The 15,732-nt window shown below is 40.3% G+C and overlaps 1 protein-coding gene across 2 annotated transcripts in view; it reads left to right on the top strand.

Moving 5' to 3' along the window:
* LOC119729986 (sestrin-1-like) overlaps positions 1–15,732 on the top strand; it is a 42,269-nt gene that overhangs the window by 18,722 nt on the left and 7,815 nt on the right. For both annotated transcript variants that reach the window (XM_038202777.1, XM_038202778.1), the window contains 6 exons: positions 5,389–5,421; positions 7,448–7,618; positions 11,484–11,666; positions 13,277–13,477; positions 13,980–14,115; positions 14,880–15,010. In XM_038202777.1, coding sequence (XP_038058705.1) covers positions 5,389–5,421; positions 7,448–7,618; positions 11,484–11,666; positions 13,277–13,477; positions 13,980–14,115; positions 14,880–15,010 — 855 coding nt within the window. The remainder of the gene's footprint in view (positions 1–5,388; positions 5,422–7,447; positions 7,619–11,483; positions 11,667–13,276; positions 13,478–13,979; positions 14,116–14,879; positions 15,011–15,732) is intronic.

The raw sequence follows: 15,732 nt of genomic DNA, 5'->3' as shown, positions 1-15,732 counted from the left end.
TCATGAACGCGGCTGAGTCCATCCGGTTTATTCATGGGATTTCAACGATACATCTCCACGGGAAAGAATAACACCTCTCCTTCCCCGCCTCTCTCCCCCCCCCCCCCCCCCCCCCAAGCAAAGCAAGCCCACTTAGGCACAACCGTCAAAGCGTAGCGAGAAAGAAAACACAGAGCCATGGTTTAGAATTCCCTCCCACTGACGTCGGTTTTGCAATTACGCTCCTCGGCGCACCATAGTCTCGGAACTGAAAATCCCCCATTAGACCGGCCATTATTCCCATTGCCCTAGTTTGTTTACTGGAGCGTGGTATTTTCTCGCTATAAAACACACACACAGGACAGGGCGTTGCTCTGTAGAGTTAGTTACGGTTGAAAAGTCATCAATTTTAAAGTCACAAAACCTGCTGGTTTTTGACAATGTTCCACTTAGTGAAAATGTGGTTCTTATTCCTCCATTGTGATAATTCTGTAGTCACGATTTTAGATCATAAATCTACATGTTGAGAATTTGAGATAAACTGTCTTACCTTTTAGAAAGAAGAATGTGTGTCGAAACTTTCGAAAGATTTTTTTGAAAAAGCCACTGAGGAATAACCTTGTCATAAATAATGGTGTGATGTCGTCGTCAGAGATAGAAAGGAAAAAAATTGTCAAAGTGTCTGTCAAGATTAACTCTACCCAACGTTAACATGAAAGCAGCATGAGTTGACAGTCTTGTCAAGATCACTGACATCAAGACTTGGGTGAAATGAAAGGGAAAAAACGATCAGCCTAGGATGTTGTGATATCCTTGGCCAAATTAATTCGACCTTGGCCTATTTAACGGTGGGAACCTACATACATCAAACCCCATCATGCTGAGACAGGGAACATCGATTGTTGACATTCAGCTGTGCATTCATGCAACAGTATAAGCAAGGGCAAGGCCGACATGAATGGAACGTTGCTTTTTAATCAGGTCTGGACAGTTTTTTTGGTCAAAGACCTTTCAACTTTGCTAAAGCTTAATGTCTTTGAGAGGCCAGTTTTTTCCTGGTATCATGCAAATTTGCTGTGACTTACACGTACAAAAAAATATAGGGTTCATTTGAAATGAACTTTTGCCAAAAAATACTGGTGGTAGTCCAGTGATCGAGGTAGACCCAAATACCCCACTTCGACATCTCGTTTTGTCATATTTCAATTTTACATGAGACCCGATGACCCAAATTGTGTCAAGTTTAAACTAAGACATTTGCATTTATCCGTGAAGTAACCTACCAAATTATAACCAAAAAGCTTACTTGGATTAAAAGATTGTACTGGTACTAAACACCCTGTGAACTTATGCCATCTGGCTTGCTGTCATTTAGAAGAAATCAAGAATTGTCGTTGATTTCCAACGATCAGTCAAGTGACGTTTTGGGAAATGAAGACCTGGTTATTGACGAAGTTGTGTTTCGTGATCAAATATTGATCATGGTTTCTCACTGAAACTTCAACAGGTTAGCTTTTGAGCATTCTTCTTTGGATTTTGAGCGGTGTTATTATTGGAAATGAACAAAATCCATTGAAGAGTAAATGATCCCAAATGCCTTTCAATGAACAAAAGCTTGACGATTCAGAAATATGTAGCCAGAACTGAAATCATGGTCTGTACAATGTACTTTATAGCAGCTATAAAATATGATGATGCAATACTCGCAGCATTCCTTTGTATCCATGTTCTTTTCATTCCGATATTTCTTTGTTGCGGGCCAGGTATGCGTAAACGCAGCATATCACCTGATGTGCGTAGACAGTAGAGGGTCCTAGTTAAAAAAAAAAAAATAAGGACACACCCCCTGGTGGCCTAGTTTGACGTAAACACGGGGTCGCTGACGATCGAAGCTTCGTCCTAATCGTTAGTTAATCACGGTGATGTGATTGCATCATTCCTTCCGGGGTTGTGCCTTGGAGAAAAAAAAAAAATCTACCCAGATGCCCAAAGAACACCTGCCATGGTTTTGTACGCAGCCAGAGCGATTGAGATAAATGGAAAGAATGTTGGCTTGGCATTCGACCAAGAGAAATATTTTTGGGAGGGCGGAGATATGGTGTCATGAAGAAGTATTTTGTTGGTGGCCAACGTAGGGAAAACAGAGCCTCGGGGTTTATCGGGATTAGGAATTTGATCCGGTTGTGTGTACGGTATGTACTTACAGACTTGTGCTTGTATCACGTTTTGCGGTTTAAGAAATTATTAAGTAAAGTAGCCATTTGAAAAAATATCAAATTATTATGACATGTAATACCAAGCTTGTTACAACAAATCCAAAACCAAACCATGGGAAGGGGCCATGCAACGTAGTTTTTTAATACTATCCTTGAAAATGCACCTTTGTGTCCCATTTAACCTTATTTTAAATTCTCGTTTTGCCATTTTGAAGAATATGTACTTGTACTTGTAGTCTACAGAACACAGAACATTGTCTACAGATTCTAGCTTGGTTCATTGTTTTTTTCTGGGTTTTTTTTTCTCCAAAATCTTGTATTTTTTTCTTTTGGTCAGAAATCTTCCCAAATCTTTCAACACCACCACTTGAACAGGAATCAAATGAAACATAATTTTTCTGCTTTATCCAAAATTGTGTTGTTTTTTTTTTTTGGTTTTGGTCAAAAATCTCCCCAAATCCTTCAAAACCGCCACTAGGCAGGAATCAAAGGAGACATTCCTTTAAAGCCCCACTGTAGATTTTGAAAGATTTTGGAGGTTTGAGGTTAAAAGATTCCTTTTTGGCCCGAGCAAAGCAACAGTTGCTTTTTTTTGCTTTGACCAAGTTGCGGAAATCTGCTCGTCTCCAACAGCTGTTCAGGCAGCATTCAAATGCCAACTCTTGCGGGATCTCGCCGCCTTTCCTGTGCGGTTGACTTTATTGGCCTCACTCATGCGTGGGATAGATTAACTAGTCCCCAGTTTCAACCAGGTTCCCCCTTTTTCCCTACGCTCCCCTCCCCCTAGCAAAGTTGACAATGCTTATTGTACCGGTATAAAAGCCCATATGACCAAGCATTTCCTTGACATTTGCCGCTCATCAGCTGTTCGGGCCGGACTTTTTTTTTTTTAGTGGTGGTTTGTCCCGAAGTCAACTTCTGGCAGTTTTATTTTTAATCCCTCTGCCTTGTTTTAAGACGAGACCTGGACGGGGAAAAGTTTGTCATCTTTGGCTTTGTCAGTGTGGCCAACTCTCTGCTGCAGTCGTGATGTAGAGATTTTATACTGACTGCGAGTCCGACCGACATGTAACATTAATGAAAATGACATTAGAAAGACATACGGTTGTTGCGACGAGGCACACTAGCTCCTGGATGCATACTATTTTAAAATTGGTGAGTGTTTTTTGTCGAGTTTTTCGTTCGATTCAGAAATTCTTCGGGAAGTGGGCTAGAGTATCTGTTCCTTCTTGACAGAATTTGTAAAAGACGTTTTGCTAGCATTTTGTCTGGACAGTGTGTCTTCTACCCATACTTGTGTATGGTGGTGACTTTACATTGTATATATTGTAATTTGATAAAGCACTCGGTCCATTAGTGAGACTGCTTCTTCTTTTTTGCCGTGGTCCAAACAAGATTCAGGGGATGAATTTGATACTGTGTTGCGTCAGGTTGCGATCTAAGTTAACTGCCAACAATTTTTCAAGAATGTGATCTTTTTATGTTTATACATTTTTGTAAATAGTGGTGCAGTGAAACTATTTATTATTTGATTTGCCTATTTTCTCTATCAGCACGATCAGATAAAAATTTTTGCGTGTATTTTTTTATGTGTTTATGATATTCGACATTGTTTCTCTTTTGTGGCTGTGTTGTATACACCCGTAAGTTTCAACAATGCATACTTTCTTCATAAACTACAGATAAAATTTATCTTACTCCGAAACTTGAATTGTTTAGTTTCATTTTCAACTTTATTTTATTGGTTTGTTTGCAACATTGAATATTTCAGTTAGCATTTCCAGTTCCCCCAGCATTGTGGAGAACATTTTTAGAATTAGGTAATTTACAGCTATTTCAAAAATGTTCGTGTGAAAGGTAACCTTTTAGCAATTGTATTAAAATGTATTACATTGTATTTACTCCTCCATAAAACCAGAGGTTGTATAGTGAAAAGGTTCACACTGGAGCCTCTCTACCCGGGTTGAACTCAACCCTGGGTGAACCTTGTGCTGCCCCGGGTTGAGTTTTTGAGTTTCAACCCTGCATTCAACCCCGCACCGTTTCCCACTTGTTTCGTACAAACCAAGCTTACATTATTTCGCTCGGTTACTATCGTTTTTGAACCCTGGCGAGAGTTTCAACCTGGATAGAAAATCTCAACCCTGTTCTGGAGCAGGGTTGAGTTCAACCTGGAGCAAAATCGATCTCGGGGTTGACGCGGGGTTGACCAATTTTCAGTTTTTGAGGCGATATGAGGAGTAACAGGAAGGGCGCTTTGGGGCAGTAAATTGGGCTATTGGGTCAATCAGCAATTTTCAAGTTGAAAATGTCAAAAGGAAGCGGACAGAATTTCCCCACAAAGTTTCCGGTGTGGTTTTTAGTACCATTTCCTTAACTCACTCGATTGTTCTGATTGTACCAGGACCTGACAAGTTACAGGGTTTGGTTGTTAACACCCCTGTCAATTTTTGTGATGGCCCTCACTGAATCTAGAAGAATCGAACAACAGCATAGCGTATACCGGTACCTGCTGAACAGAATCCAGTATCGGGACAATAAGGTCTAATGTTCACCTTATTATCAACAGAGACCAGTTTGTATTGCTCATTGTCAGATATTGTTACATATAAATTTACGTGTAGCATGGTTTGGATTAAAGGTAATATGTATACAACATTTGCAAACTACCGGAAAAAAAACCATCACCGAATTATTGTGAAATACATTGTAACTTACTTGACTGTTATAAAGTTAAACTTAAGCATCCTGTGAAATCATGGCTCCTGGTGTGCTGTCATTTTCAAGAAAAGTGGAAATGTTTGTATCATTTTCCAATGATGGTCGGCCGACCATAGTTTGAAATTTTGTTCAACTATTACCTCCACAAAATTTAGTTTAGTCCACATTTTGTTTGCAATCGGTTACGCATCCATGATCAGGCGCAAGCCAGCTAGTCTGGTTCTACCTGTGAAGGTTGTTAAAACTTGACTTTTTTTTATGTGACACGTACTTTACATCCTGAAAGTGTACACGTACGTACCGTACCGGGCATTGTTCCTTTCAGTACATATCCACCACTATTACATAAGGGGAAAGACCTTGATCAACACTCGAAGTTGCGCAATATGGTATTGCAAATTTTTAAACTGGATAGGTTTACATGATGAGATTTGAGAAATTCAATCATTCTGTTCTCTATCCTCCATTGCAGTTTGCAGCTGCGCAGAACGGACGAGATGAAAAGGTAAGACAAAAACAATATTCCAACTTTCTTTAAAAATGTTGAAAAACAATCTAGTTATTTACTCCAGCATTGCCAACAATGTAAAATTTAGCAAGAATTCTCTATTAGCATTGTCCATACAGATATAGATGCCCTGGAAGTTTGGGTTGAAATCGGCTAATAATCGATTGTAATTTTGTTAACTCATGTATTCTTGACCTTTGTGTTACAGCCAACATTACATTTTGATAAAAAAAAATTATCTGGTGAATCGATACTTTTTTAGTAGACAATTTCAATTACGATAATTGTTGTCTCATCGAAGTACAAAGGGCTCACTTTGATAATTATCGTTTTTAATTCTGCTAACTCATGTATTCTTGGCCTTTGTAATTACGGTCAAAATTACAGCCTTGATAAAAATATTAATCTTGTGAAAGAACTCTCTTTTTTTAGTTATCAATTTAAAGTGCGTCCAAAAGTTGTCTCATCCAAGTACAAAGGGCTCGTGATAAAACTGAATTAAGATCTACTCTAATTTGATAATATTAACCCGTCTCGGAACTGGGCCATGATTGGGCACAAAGTCTGCGAGTTCCATCGCGCCCCAAAGATTGTCTAAGTCAAAAGGAGTTTATTATCTACAAAGTTGACAGGTGGGCATTAGACTCCTCAGCTGTCTAGCCTCCAAAATGTGACTACCGGTAGATGATCGTATCAATGTGGCTTGTGCATACATAGGCTTTACCACTCTTAGTGCTGCGTCATTGTTACAACCATACATCAGTAGCTGCAATATTGGCCATTCTCTATATTGATTTAATACAAACAAACGATGCTTGTAGAGTGTAGCATAGATCTATAGGGCCATTGTGTTTGTCAAAACGACATTAACGGGGACCTGACAAATTTTCATAAAAAGATATATTGCCCAACCGCAGATCTATGCCTTTTACCCGTGTGCCCAAAATAGCCGAACACACTTCTAAAGAGGTTGTGGAATGCTCGAAGACATTTCCGTCATTTTTCAGGTATATGTAGCCTAAGGTGTGATGAAATAAAAACGACTATTGTGTCTGTCATGAAATGAGTACAAAAGGTACTTTTGAGAGCTGTTTTTCAGGTTCCTGTTTCGACCCGAACGTGCAATTTGTGTAAAAGTCGTCGTTGGGGGCAGCAAACAAAACATAATAAATCGTGTCGTAAACAGGACTCGTTTATACTACCCTGCATCGGGAGTCCTGTTTATTACGTCATGATTTACTCTGTTTTGTTTGCTGCCCCCAACGATGACTTTTACACAAATTGCACGTTCGGGTCGAAACAGGACCTGAAAAACAGCTCTCAAAAGTACCTTTTGTACTCATTTCATGACAGACACAATAGTCGTTTTTATTTCATTACACCTTAGGCTACATATACCCGAAAAATGATGGAAATGTCTTCAAGCATTCCACAACCTCTTTAAGACTCTGTTGTTAATGGTGGGTGGAATGCTGAAGAGGGTGGTTGGAATGTTCAAGAGCCGATTATTTGCGATGGGTCTTGCTTAAAAATTAAAGCCAAGAATGGAATTCAGTTAAAAAAAAAAAAAGGAAAGTTTTGAAAGGACTCAGATTACAGCAATGTACATATGTAGGCATACTCATAAAACAGTCTTGACTCTTTGAATTTTTTTACCCTAAAAATTTGAATACAAGAGTTGCTTGTATTCTTTTTATTATTGATTCACAGCAAAATACAAACTTTTCTTGACCTTCTGTAAATTTAGTCCAATGAAGCATTACAAGTTCAATATTTTCCTAACATACACGTGACATTTGTTTTTTAGGTGAATCATAAAACAATTACAGGCTGTTATTTGCCTTATAAACCTAAAATCTCAAGTAACGAAATCAGTTTCCAAAGGCTCCTCAAATGAACTTCAAAAAATGTCCACCTTATTACAAGTAAGAGAAGCTTTCAGCCCTCACAAATTGATACCAGTAGCAGCATGTAAAATTGTTTATTTACATATTTGTTTGTTGTTTATTTGTTTATTTACCAGGCGAAAGATTTATTCATCGACGTCTTCCTTCAGAGCAATCGGTTAGACCATTTGACGACGGTCATGGGCTTACACCCCAGCTACCTAGAAGCGTTCCTCCGGACCCAAGACTTCATGTTACGGGGGGACGGCCCCTTACCGTTTCACTACAGACACTTCATCGCAATAATGGTAACTATAATTTTTCTTAAAAATTGAGCAAAATTTTTGCAATAACCATTTTTTGTTACTTTTAACTAGAGACACTTCATCACAATAATGGTACAGTAACTATTAAAAAACCTGTCAAAAAAAAAAGAATAAATCTTTGCAAGGTAAATCATATTTTATTCTTGACTCAAAAGATGGAAATTCTATACTGAAATTCTATACTGAATTTAATAACTACACTGAAAGTATTCAGTGTAGTTGTTACACCCCAAATTCAGGCTTTCAAGTATTTTTACTTTTTCGACTTTTTTGTTTGTTTTACCTTGCTTCTACTTTTCCTACTTTTTCTTGAAATTGCTACTTTTTTCCTGCTTTTTTGTCCACAACTCCGAAAAATAAAAATCTAATTTTTCATCTCAGTGTTACACACTGTTATGTATCACAAAGTCCTCCAAAGTCCTACTTATGTCCTGTTGTTGTTGTTGTTGTTGTTGTTGAAGAAAATGTTGATCCTACTGTTCTTCTACTTTTTCACCTGGGTCTGCTTGAAAAGCCTGTGAATTTCTCAAGGGTACATGTATAGATAAAGAATCGGCAAAAAAAAACCCCAAAAAACAGAAACCACAACAGCCCTACACCCTCTCCATCGATCAACTTTTCTTTTCTTTTTTTTGGACCGAGAAACAGATCACAGTACGACCTTTATGTAACCTGTTGAAAGTCCAGGTCAAACCACTGCCCCCATAAAATGGCCAATTATTTGCAATTTGTAGATTCTCTGGGGTAGATTTCACAATGGGGGCCACTTTTTATTTTGAAGTTTCTAGTTTTGTCCCTAACCATTCATTCTGGTGCATTGTTTGTGTGCGCCAAGGTCATGTGTCCCCCATGCGTGACCGACTCTTCCAGTCAAAGCAAAGGTGCCCCCTATTGTTTGCTCCAGACGAAATCCCTGGAACACTGACATCGCTGTCTCATGATGCTTTGTTAGGGTTTTTTCCTAATTTTTTTTTTTTCCCCTTGTTTTTTTTTTTCAGTTTTAGAATAATTTGTTATCTAGTCCTGAGCTTTAGTACGGGTCAACTTTACTGTAAATTTATTTTTCAACCTTGGAAAATCTGACAACTGTACGCACAATTGCACAACTAACTCTGTGTTTAAATGATAGGGTATTTTTTAGTGCAAATGGCATATTTTGCCCGTTTATACAGCTCTGCCTAGTATCTATATAACTGTTGGAAAAAGAAATTGGTTTTCAACAGACAATACTACCATGAACAAAACAGTTAGAATGTGACCATTTGAATTTTAATATTCTTCATGTGTTCAAATTGATATTTTTATGTATATTTTTCTTTAAATCATACATCCTTTGACCTACATGTAACATTTTTACAGCCCTATGTGAAAGTGCTGGCAGTCTGGCCCGTTTCAAATTCATCAACCCCGATATTTTCTCCATTTTTTATTTGTGCTCTGTATCGGAAAGCGGATATTCTATTAGCAGTTTACGAGTGGGCGGTCCCGCTTTTTGTAAGAGATAATTCTTTACTTTGCCCTTTTCGAAATCATTATACATTTATCCTCGGGACACATTGCGTCAGGAACGTGCATGCGATCGGGGAGAGGAGTTTTAACTTCTCCCCCGTTCCATCGATCCCAAGGAAGCTTCTGGGAAGTTCAGAGAGAGAGAGAGATCATGAATTTTTTTTTCGTTTTCTCCCAACCGTGTCTTCTGTCATGCTCTGCCTAGGGCTTCATGAAAGGCTTGATAAAGAAAATTCATAAATCCAAAATTGCTTCAGATACGCCTGTGATCGCACCTGTTTTTAAAACACTACTCTGCAATTTTCATAAGGACAACATTTTGTAGCAACAGTTTAACCCTGAATGCACAGCAAAAGAAAAAATATTGTGTCGGTTCAGTATGGAGGTTTTGATATATCTTTTATTTGATGTCAAAAAAAAGCTTTGAACCAAATTGAAATGTCACTGCCAGCAACTTAATATTGCCTTCGAGAAACTTCCTGTTCGAAAGGGGGCCTGCCAGTAAATATGCTCGCAATAAAACGTACCGGCGGGTTATCATGTTATCCTTTATTTTACTGGTACTTTGTTACTAAAAGATTATATTTCCTCCCCACGAAGTCATAAATCCCTCCTATGATCTAACCCTGGTATTGGGTTATCATAGCAATGACGTCCCCGGCAACGGGGATCAGGGACCCGGGACACTGAGCATGCCCAGTGAAGCGCGGCCTCTGATTGGCTGGCCGGGGTGGGCTGGTAGTGGGCTGATCCTGTGCAGTGCAAACAGAAAGAGCCACCGGTATTTGTGTACGTGTGCATGTACATGTACAGTACATGAACATGTGCTGCAGTACAACGTGTACGTGCATAGCGCACTGTAGAATACTAAGTTAGAAAGGTCGGTTGACCCTTGTGGCAGACATTGCCCGAGTGCTGGAATGCACGTGCGCAACCCAGAATGTATTTCTAATGGAAATGAGATTGGCTCCACACCAGAAAGTCTTGAGCCTTGTTGTTACATCTTGCCCCGACCTACCGGGACCAAGGGAGCTAAAAATAGCCCTGCACTGACACTTCCATCTGTAGAAATAAAATTCTGATGTCAAAAACAGTCCAACTTTCAGCTGACAATCGATCAAGCAACTACAGATGTTTTTCTGCTATTATCTATAATTGCACATTAGTCAGTTACATGTAATTCAGCCTACTTTGTTTTACAGATGTTGTACATGTAATTCTAAGCTTTCTGCCAGTAACATGACCCTTTAGTTGTTGGCATGGCATATGCTTGTTAATATATGTTTACTATTTTTATAAAATATGAGGTCAACGATAACAAGCGCCACCAGATCAGTCTTACTGATACTTGTACAAAAAAACAGAAAGCCAAATAAATCTGCTTAATCCTGACCATTAGCTGTCAGGAATGCGATGAGGTCAAAGTACCGGTAAGCTGAAAATATCATAAAAATGATTGATTGATTGAAATCAATTGATTGAAATTTTCATAAGATGGAATTTTGCGTTGGGGTGATGTAAATCAAATAAGGTTTTGCCCTTCACCGACGTATAAACACTGTATACTCAGTGTGTTACCTCCCGAGTGAAAGTTGGAAAAAATCACTCGGGCAGGACTCGAACCCGCGACCTCCTGCTTTCTAGTGCAGATGTCTTACCACTCGACCACCGAGCTAACGGAATCGGTTGGCTGGTTCAAATCTGATGTACATAGCAGCGGGTACCGCATTAAATATTCATAAGATGGAATTTTTAAGATGGAATTTTCAGGAGGTAGCACACTGAATATACAGTGTTCATACGTCGGTAATGGTTTGAAATTGATGGTTTGAAAATGATGGTTTAAAATTGATTCTTTGATATTGATATTCTCTGAGGGTAGTTTACTGCATGTCAGTTGGTTATGCCAATGCCCTCCAGCTGCAGTTTTTTGGCAGATAGTTTGTCTTAACAGTGAAGGCTCCAATTGGCAGGAGTTGGAGGCCCTGGAGGGTGCCTGATACTGACCAGCTGGGGGCACTTGATTGTTATCAAAGGACTCTCATTGTTCTCTGTGGCATGTATTGGAGTGCCTGTCCAGTTACCCTTGAAATGACATGGCAGATATTGGAGGGCCATGCAAAAAACATAGGAGATTTTCTTGAGGCACATATTGGCATGCGTTGGAGGGTCAAGTAGGGTAAGGGTTAAATGTTGGATTGAAACTGATGGATTGATTGAAATGAATTGATGGAAATGGACTGATTGATTGAAATCAATGGACTGAAATGGATTGATTGATTTTGAGTGATTGGTTGATCAAAATTGATTGTGTGAGTATGATTTTGATATTTTGCAGGCCACAGCGCGACACCAATGCAGCTACATTGTCAGGTTACAAGAGAACGAGTTCCTGGCTCAGGGGGGAGACCCAGACTGGCTGAGGGGGTTGACCTTCATCCCAGACAAACTCCGACGACTGGCCGAACTCATCAAACTTCTGGTGCACCAACCATGGCTTATCACCAAAGAACACTTAGATGTAAGAGCAGACTACCTAGGCTAATACAGATTTGTACCTATTTGGCATTTCAGTCTACTTAAACTCTTGGGAGCGAGGTGTTAAACAATCCATTTTATCAGCAGCTTGTGGGGTTTCTTCCAAAGTTTGGTCATATCCAGTAGACGTATCTAGGCTCTGTCATATGGCTGTATGCACGGTCAGAGTCGTTTTTGAGAAAAGACAAAAAACGTGGACCGACCAAAAGCTTTCTGAGTAATTTGCATATGTTCCACTGATATCCTTTGAAGTGTGAAATCGGATGTGGAATTAAAAGGTTTTCGGTTTTTGAAAACCTAATTTAATTATGGAGAATAAAGTTCTTAAATTGTTTTCTCCACGAACATGAGCATCACATTTTGGATTGCAGATTGCCAGAAAATGTAGAAGTTATCAAAATGAAAGAGGTACATACATGTTCATGTATGTTTGTATATGATTCCAGTATTGCATGCATCAAAACCATGCCATTGCTCAGTGCTGTGTGGTTTTAACAATCCCAACACATTACTACAGAATGTTGAACACTGCATTGAACTGAAAAATGTACATGCATTATATTTACATACAATGCACTGAAACTTTTATGTTCATTTTTCTGTGATTCAGATTTAAGCACATTCCGCATTCTGTAAATTTCCATTCCCATATTAAGGAGCGCGCATTATGACGTGTGTTTTTCGTCCTTCTCGCACTCGGCTGCATATAATCTGTTTGAGTGTATGATTGCCACATGGTCTGCTCATGCCCCCTGATATTTCCAAAGCTTTCATTAGATTTACCTCTCATTTAAATTTATCAATTTATCTTGCCAATTTATTTCCTAATGTTGCAGAACCTTTGGCACATCAAAAGGTCACACCGGTATTTCTCGGAAGAGAATTAGAAAATGATAGCAATATGGCTTGTGGGGGTGTTATGACTTTTTAATGACATCCGGAGTTTTCACATCTAGAAATTTTAACAGCTTAAGAGTTTTTTCTTTTGCCGCTGGGAGTGTTTTGCCAGTCATTAAAAAAAAAATGCAGGCTTGATTGTCTTAACCATTGGCACATGGATTTGGAAGGATCTCAGAAGGTTTGGGTCATATTTTGTTTTTTATTTGACTTTGGGCATGTTCCCTGGCTACATGGCATACGCACATGGGTTTATGGCTTCTGACTAGCGCCCCTTGACCACATACATTGACTAAATGGGGAACCGCCAACATAGGGCTGGATAGCTCAGTTGGTAGAGCACCGGACCTGCAATCCAGAGGTCACAGGTTCAAACCCCACTGCAGTCAAATTTGTTGTTCAATTTCAAAATAAGTTTTTAAATTTTGTAAAATTCTGATGACTTCATATACAGCAAGCCATCTCTGAGAATGGGCCGTTCCAAATTTGGCCGTAAACTCCGCCCTTTTTTGGTTTGTGTACATCATCACAGTGCTTGTGACTGAGCTTGATCGTCACCTGACTGTCACCTGACCGAAACTGCTGATCTTATTAGTCAATATGCACCGTTTGATAAACAAGCAGGAAGGTTCATTGATGTCAATCTGTAGGGGTTTTTTTTCCTAAATATTCTTTGCTTTTTGCTTCCATCTTCAGGATCTTTTGAAGGGTCCGTCGAGTTGGGCGTTATCGGAGCTTGTCCAGGCCATCGTACTGACCACCCACTTCAGCTCCCTGGCCGGGATGGTCTTCGGCTGTGGGGTCAACCCGGAGATCGACATGGAGGGTGGACACACCTGCAGACCACCCTCGCTTGGTGACGACCCGAGCAGTCCGTCCAACAACAACTATTCAGATGTGAGCGTTGCCTTTTGTTTGTAATGTAGTTCTTGGCCCATTTTTAAGATTGCCTGATATTTGAATGTACATGTAACCACTCTTGAAATCGGGGAAAATTTTGAAATTAGTTTTTGAGAATTTGGGGAAAAAACACCAAGAATCGGGAAAATCTTAGGGAATTTGACAGTGACCCAGAAGGGAAAGGTTTTCGCCAGTTTGGCATATGTGCGTCTCGTGCCATGTGTCCAACTTGTGTCCGTTGACTGACTACACGTAGCATACAGGGAGAAGGGAGGCCCTCGCTTGTCAACCAGTTGCCTGTGTATTATCAGCATCTTAGTAGCTTTGCTGCAACCACATCTTGAATTCAAAGCAGCCTCGTTCAAGTGCAAATATTTCTCATGGAATTCCGGAAATCTCTCAAGGAAATATCGAGGACAACTCAGGGAATGTTGTTTTCATAAAGTGCTGGAAACCCTGATCCTAATTTTTGGTTTGTATTTTGGGACTTCTCTTGCAGGAATCGGAAGGAGCGAGTAGCAACATTGAGGCGCTGATGCAGAAACTGAGGGAGCTGGAGGAGCAATCGGAGCCCGACGAAACCCAAGAAGAAAAACTGAAAAAATTTGAGAAGGTGGAGAAGCAGAATGTGGAATGTAAGTTCAGATACGGAGTCCGAGAACGATCCGTGCATTTGTTAGCCTTACTTCAAAAGTTACTTCATTAGGGACCGTGACCATTCAGCCCTGGTATGAAAAGGGCCCCCCGGTACCCCATCCGGTCCAAAGCCAGTCCGGTCTTCAGCCCAGTCTCGTCCGGTGCATGGTCCTGTCTGACCAGAAGTTTTGAAGTCAGTCAGGCGCATCAATTTATTGCCCTTCAGAGAACGTCCAGAGCAGAACAATAGCAGACTTACTGGATTAAAGATAAAATCCTTCCATAACGCCTTGGTAATTTACGGTCCCATTGTGCGCGAAACCACATGGTAGGGGTTTTGATCTGTGCCGACGAAAGTGTTCTATTGTTTCGCACTGAGAGATGAAAACCACAAGCGGGTTTCTTCTGGGATATATTACATGTGTCAATACTTGCAAACAATAGACCCCAGGATAGAGGAGTTCCTGATTAGCAACCGGACCAGCTCCTGGGCCGGTAGCTGGGACGGTACGAGAGGACTTCTTGGGAGGGGACGAGCTTACCGTATTGATGAATCTGCGCCGGAATGATGCTAATACAGTATTGGGTTTTGCCCTTCACTGGCGTACTTACTTAGTCCCGAGTGATGGTCTAATTCCATTGAATTGAAATTTTTCGGCTGAGCTTTGACATACAGACATAGAGATCATTTGTGTACCATTAATATTATTGTCCTAGATTTTGAGGGATGTTTGAATTCATAAATGAATCTGTTATCTTACAGTGTCGCCACCCTGTGACGATCCCTGCCAGGACACGTCGGATCTGTCCCACTACCTTATCGAGCCGGACTTCAAGTACAAGGACTTTGCCAAGCGAGGAGAGGTCTCGCAGATACCCACGTTCAAAGCACAGGTGCGGAAAAAAAGATAATCTTGTTTTCTTAACAATTTGGTGCTTAAAATGTACTCTTGACCAAAGTTTCAAAATGGTTCCCAATTATTACCCCTGTTCATCAGGCCATTAGAGCTGTTTTCTGCAGCGGCGTGAGATCGGCACAGTCTGGTCTCTAGCCTTAAAGCTATCTTTATTTCTGGGCGGAGAGAGGCTATTGGAGTAGAGTGTCTTGCCCAAGAACACGAGCATAATGTTGCCTGGCCTGGGTTTCGATCCCACGTACCATCACACATGAGTCAGACGCCGTAACCATTGGTCCGTAGTGCTCAACCAGGCATTTGCAATAAAGTGGCTTGCCCAAGAACACAAGCATAATGTTGCCTGGCCTGGGTTCGAACCCACGTACCATTGCACATGAGTCGGAGACACCGTAGCCAGTGGTCCGTGGTGCTCAACACAGCCGATTGTAGTAAAGTGTCTTGCCTAAGAACACAAGCATACTGTTTTTCTGTTAGGGCTCAACCCCATGTGCCATTGCACATGAGTCGGATACGTAACCAGGGGTCCATTGTGCTCAACAGAGGCAATTGTAGTAAAGTGTCTTGCCCAAGAACACAGGCATCATGTTCCTGTTGGGGTTCAAACCAACGTACCATTACGTAAGAGTTGGACACCGTAACCATCGAATCACACTGCTCTAAAACTCATTCTCGTTTTTATAGAATATAAAAAAAAGTGCA

Source organism: Patiria miniata, unplaced genomic scaffold, assembly GCF_015706575.1.
Source record: "Patiria miniata isolate m_02_andy unplaced genomic scaffold, ASM1570657v1 HiC_scaffold_22, whole genome shotgun sequence".
NCBI classification, from domain to species: domain Eukaryota; kingdom Metazoa; phylum Echinodermata; class Asteroidea; order Valvatida; family Asterinidae; genus Patiria; species Patiria miniata.
Note: the sequence above shows the minus strand (reverse complement) of the source record. Positions and strands in the feature narration are given on the sequence as shown.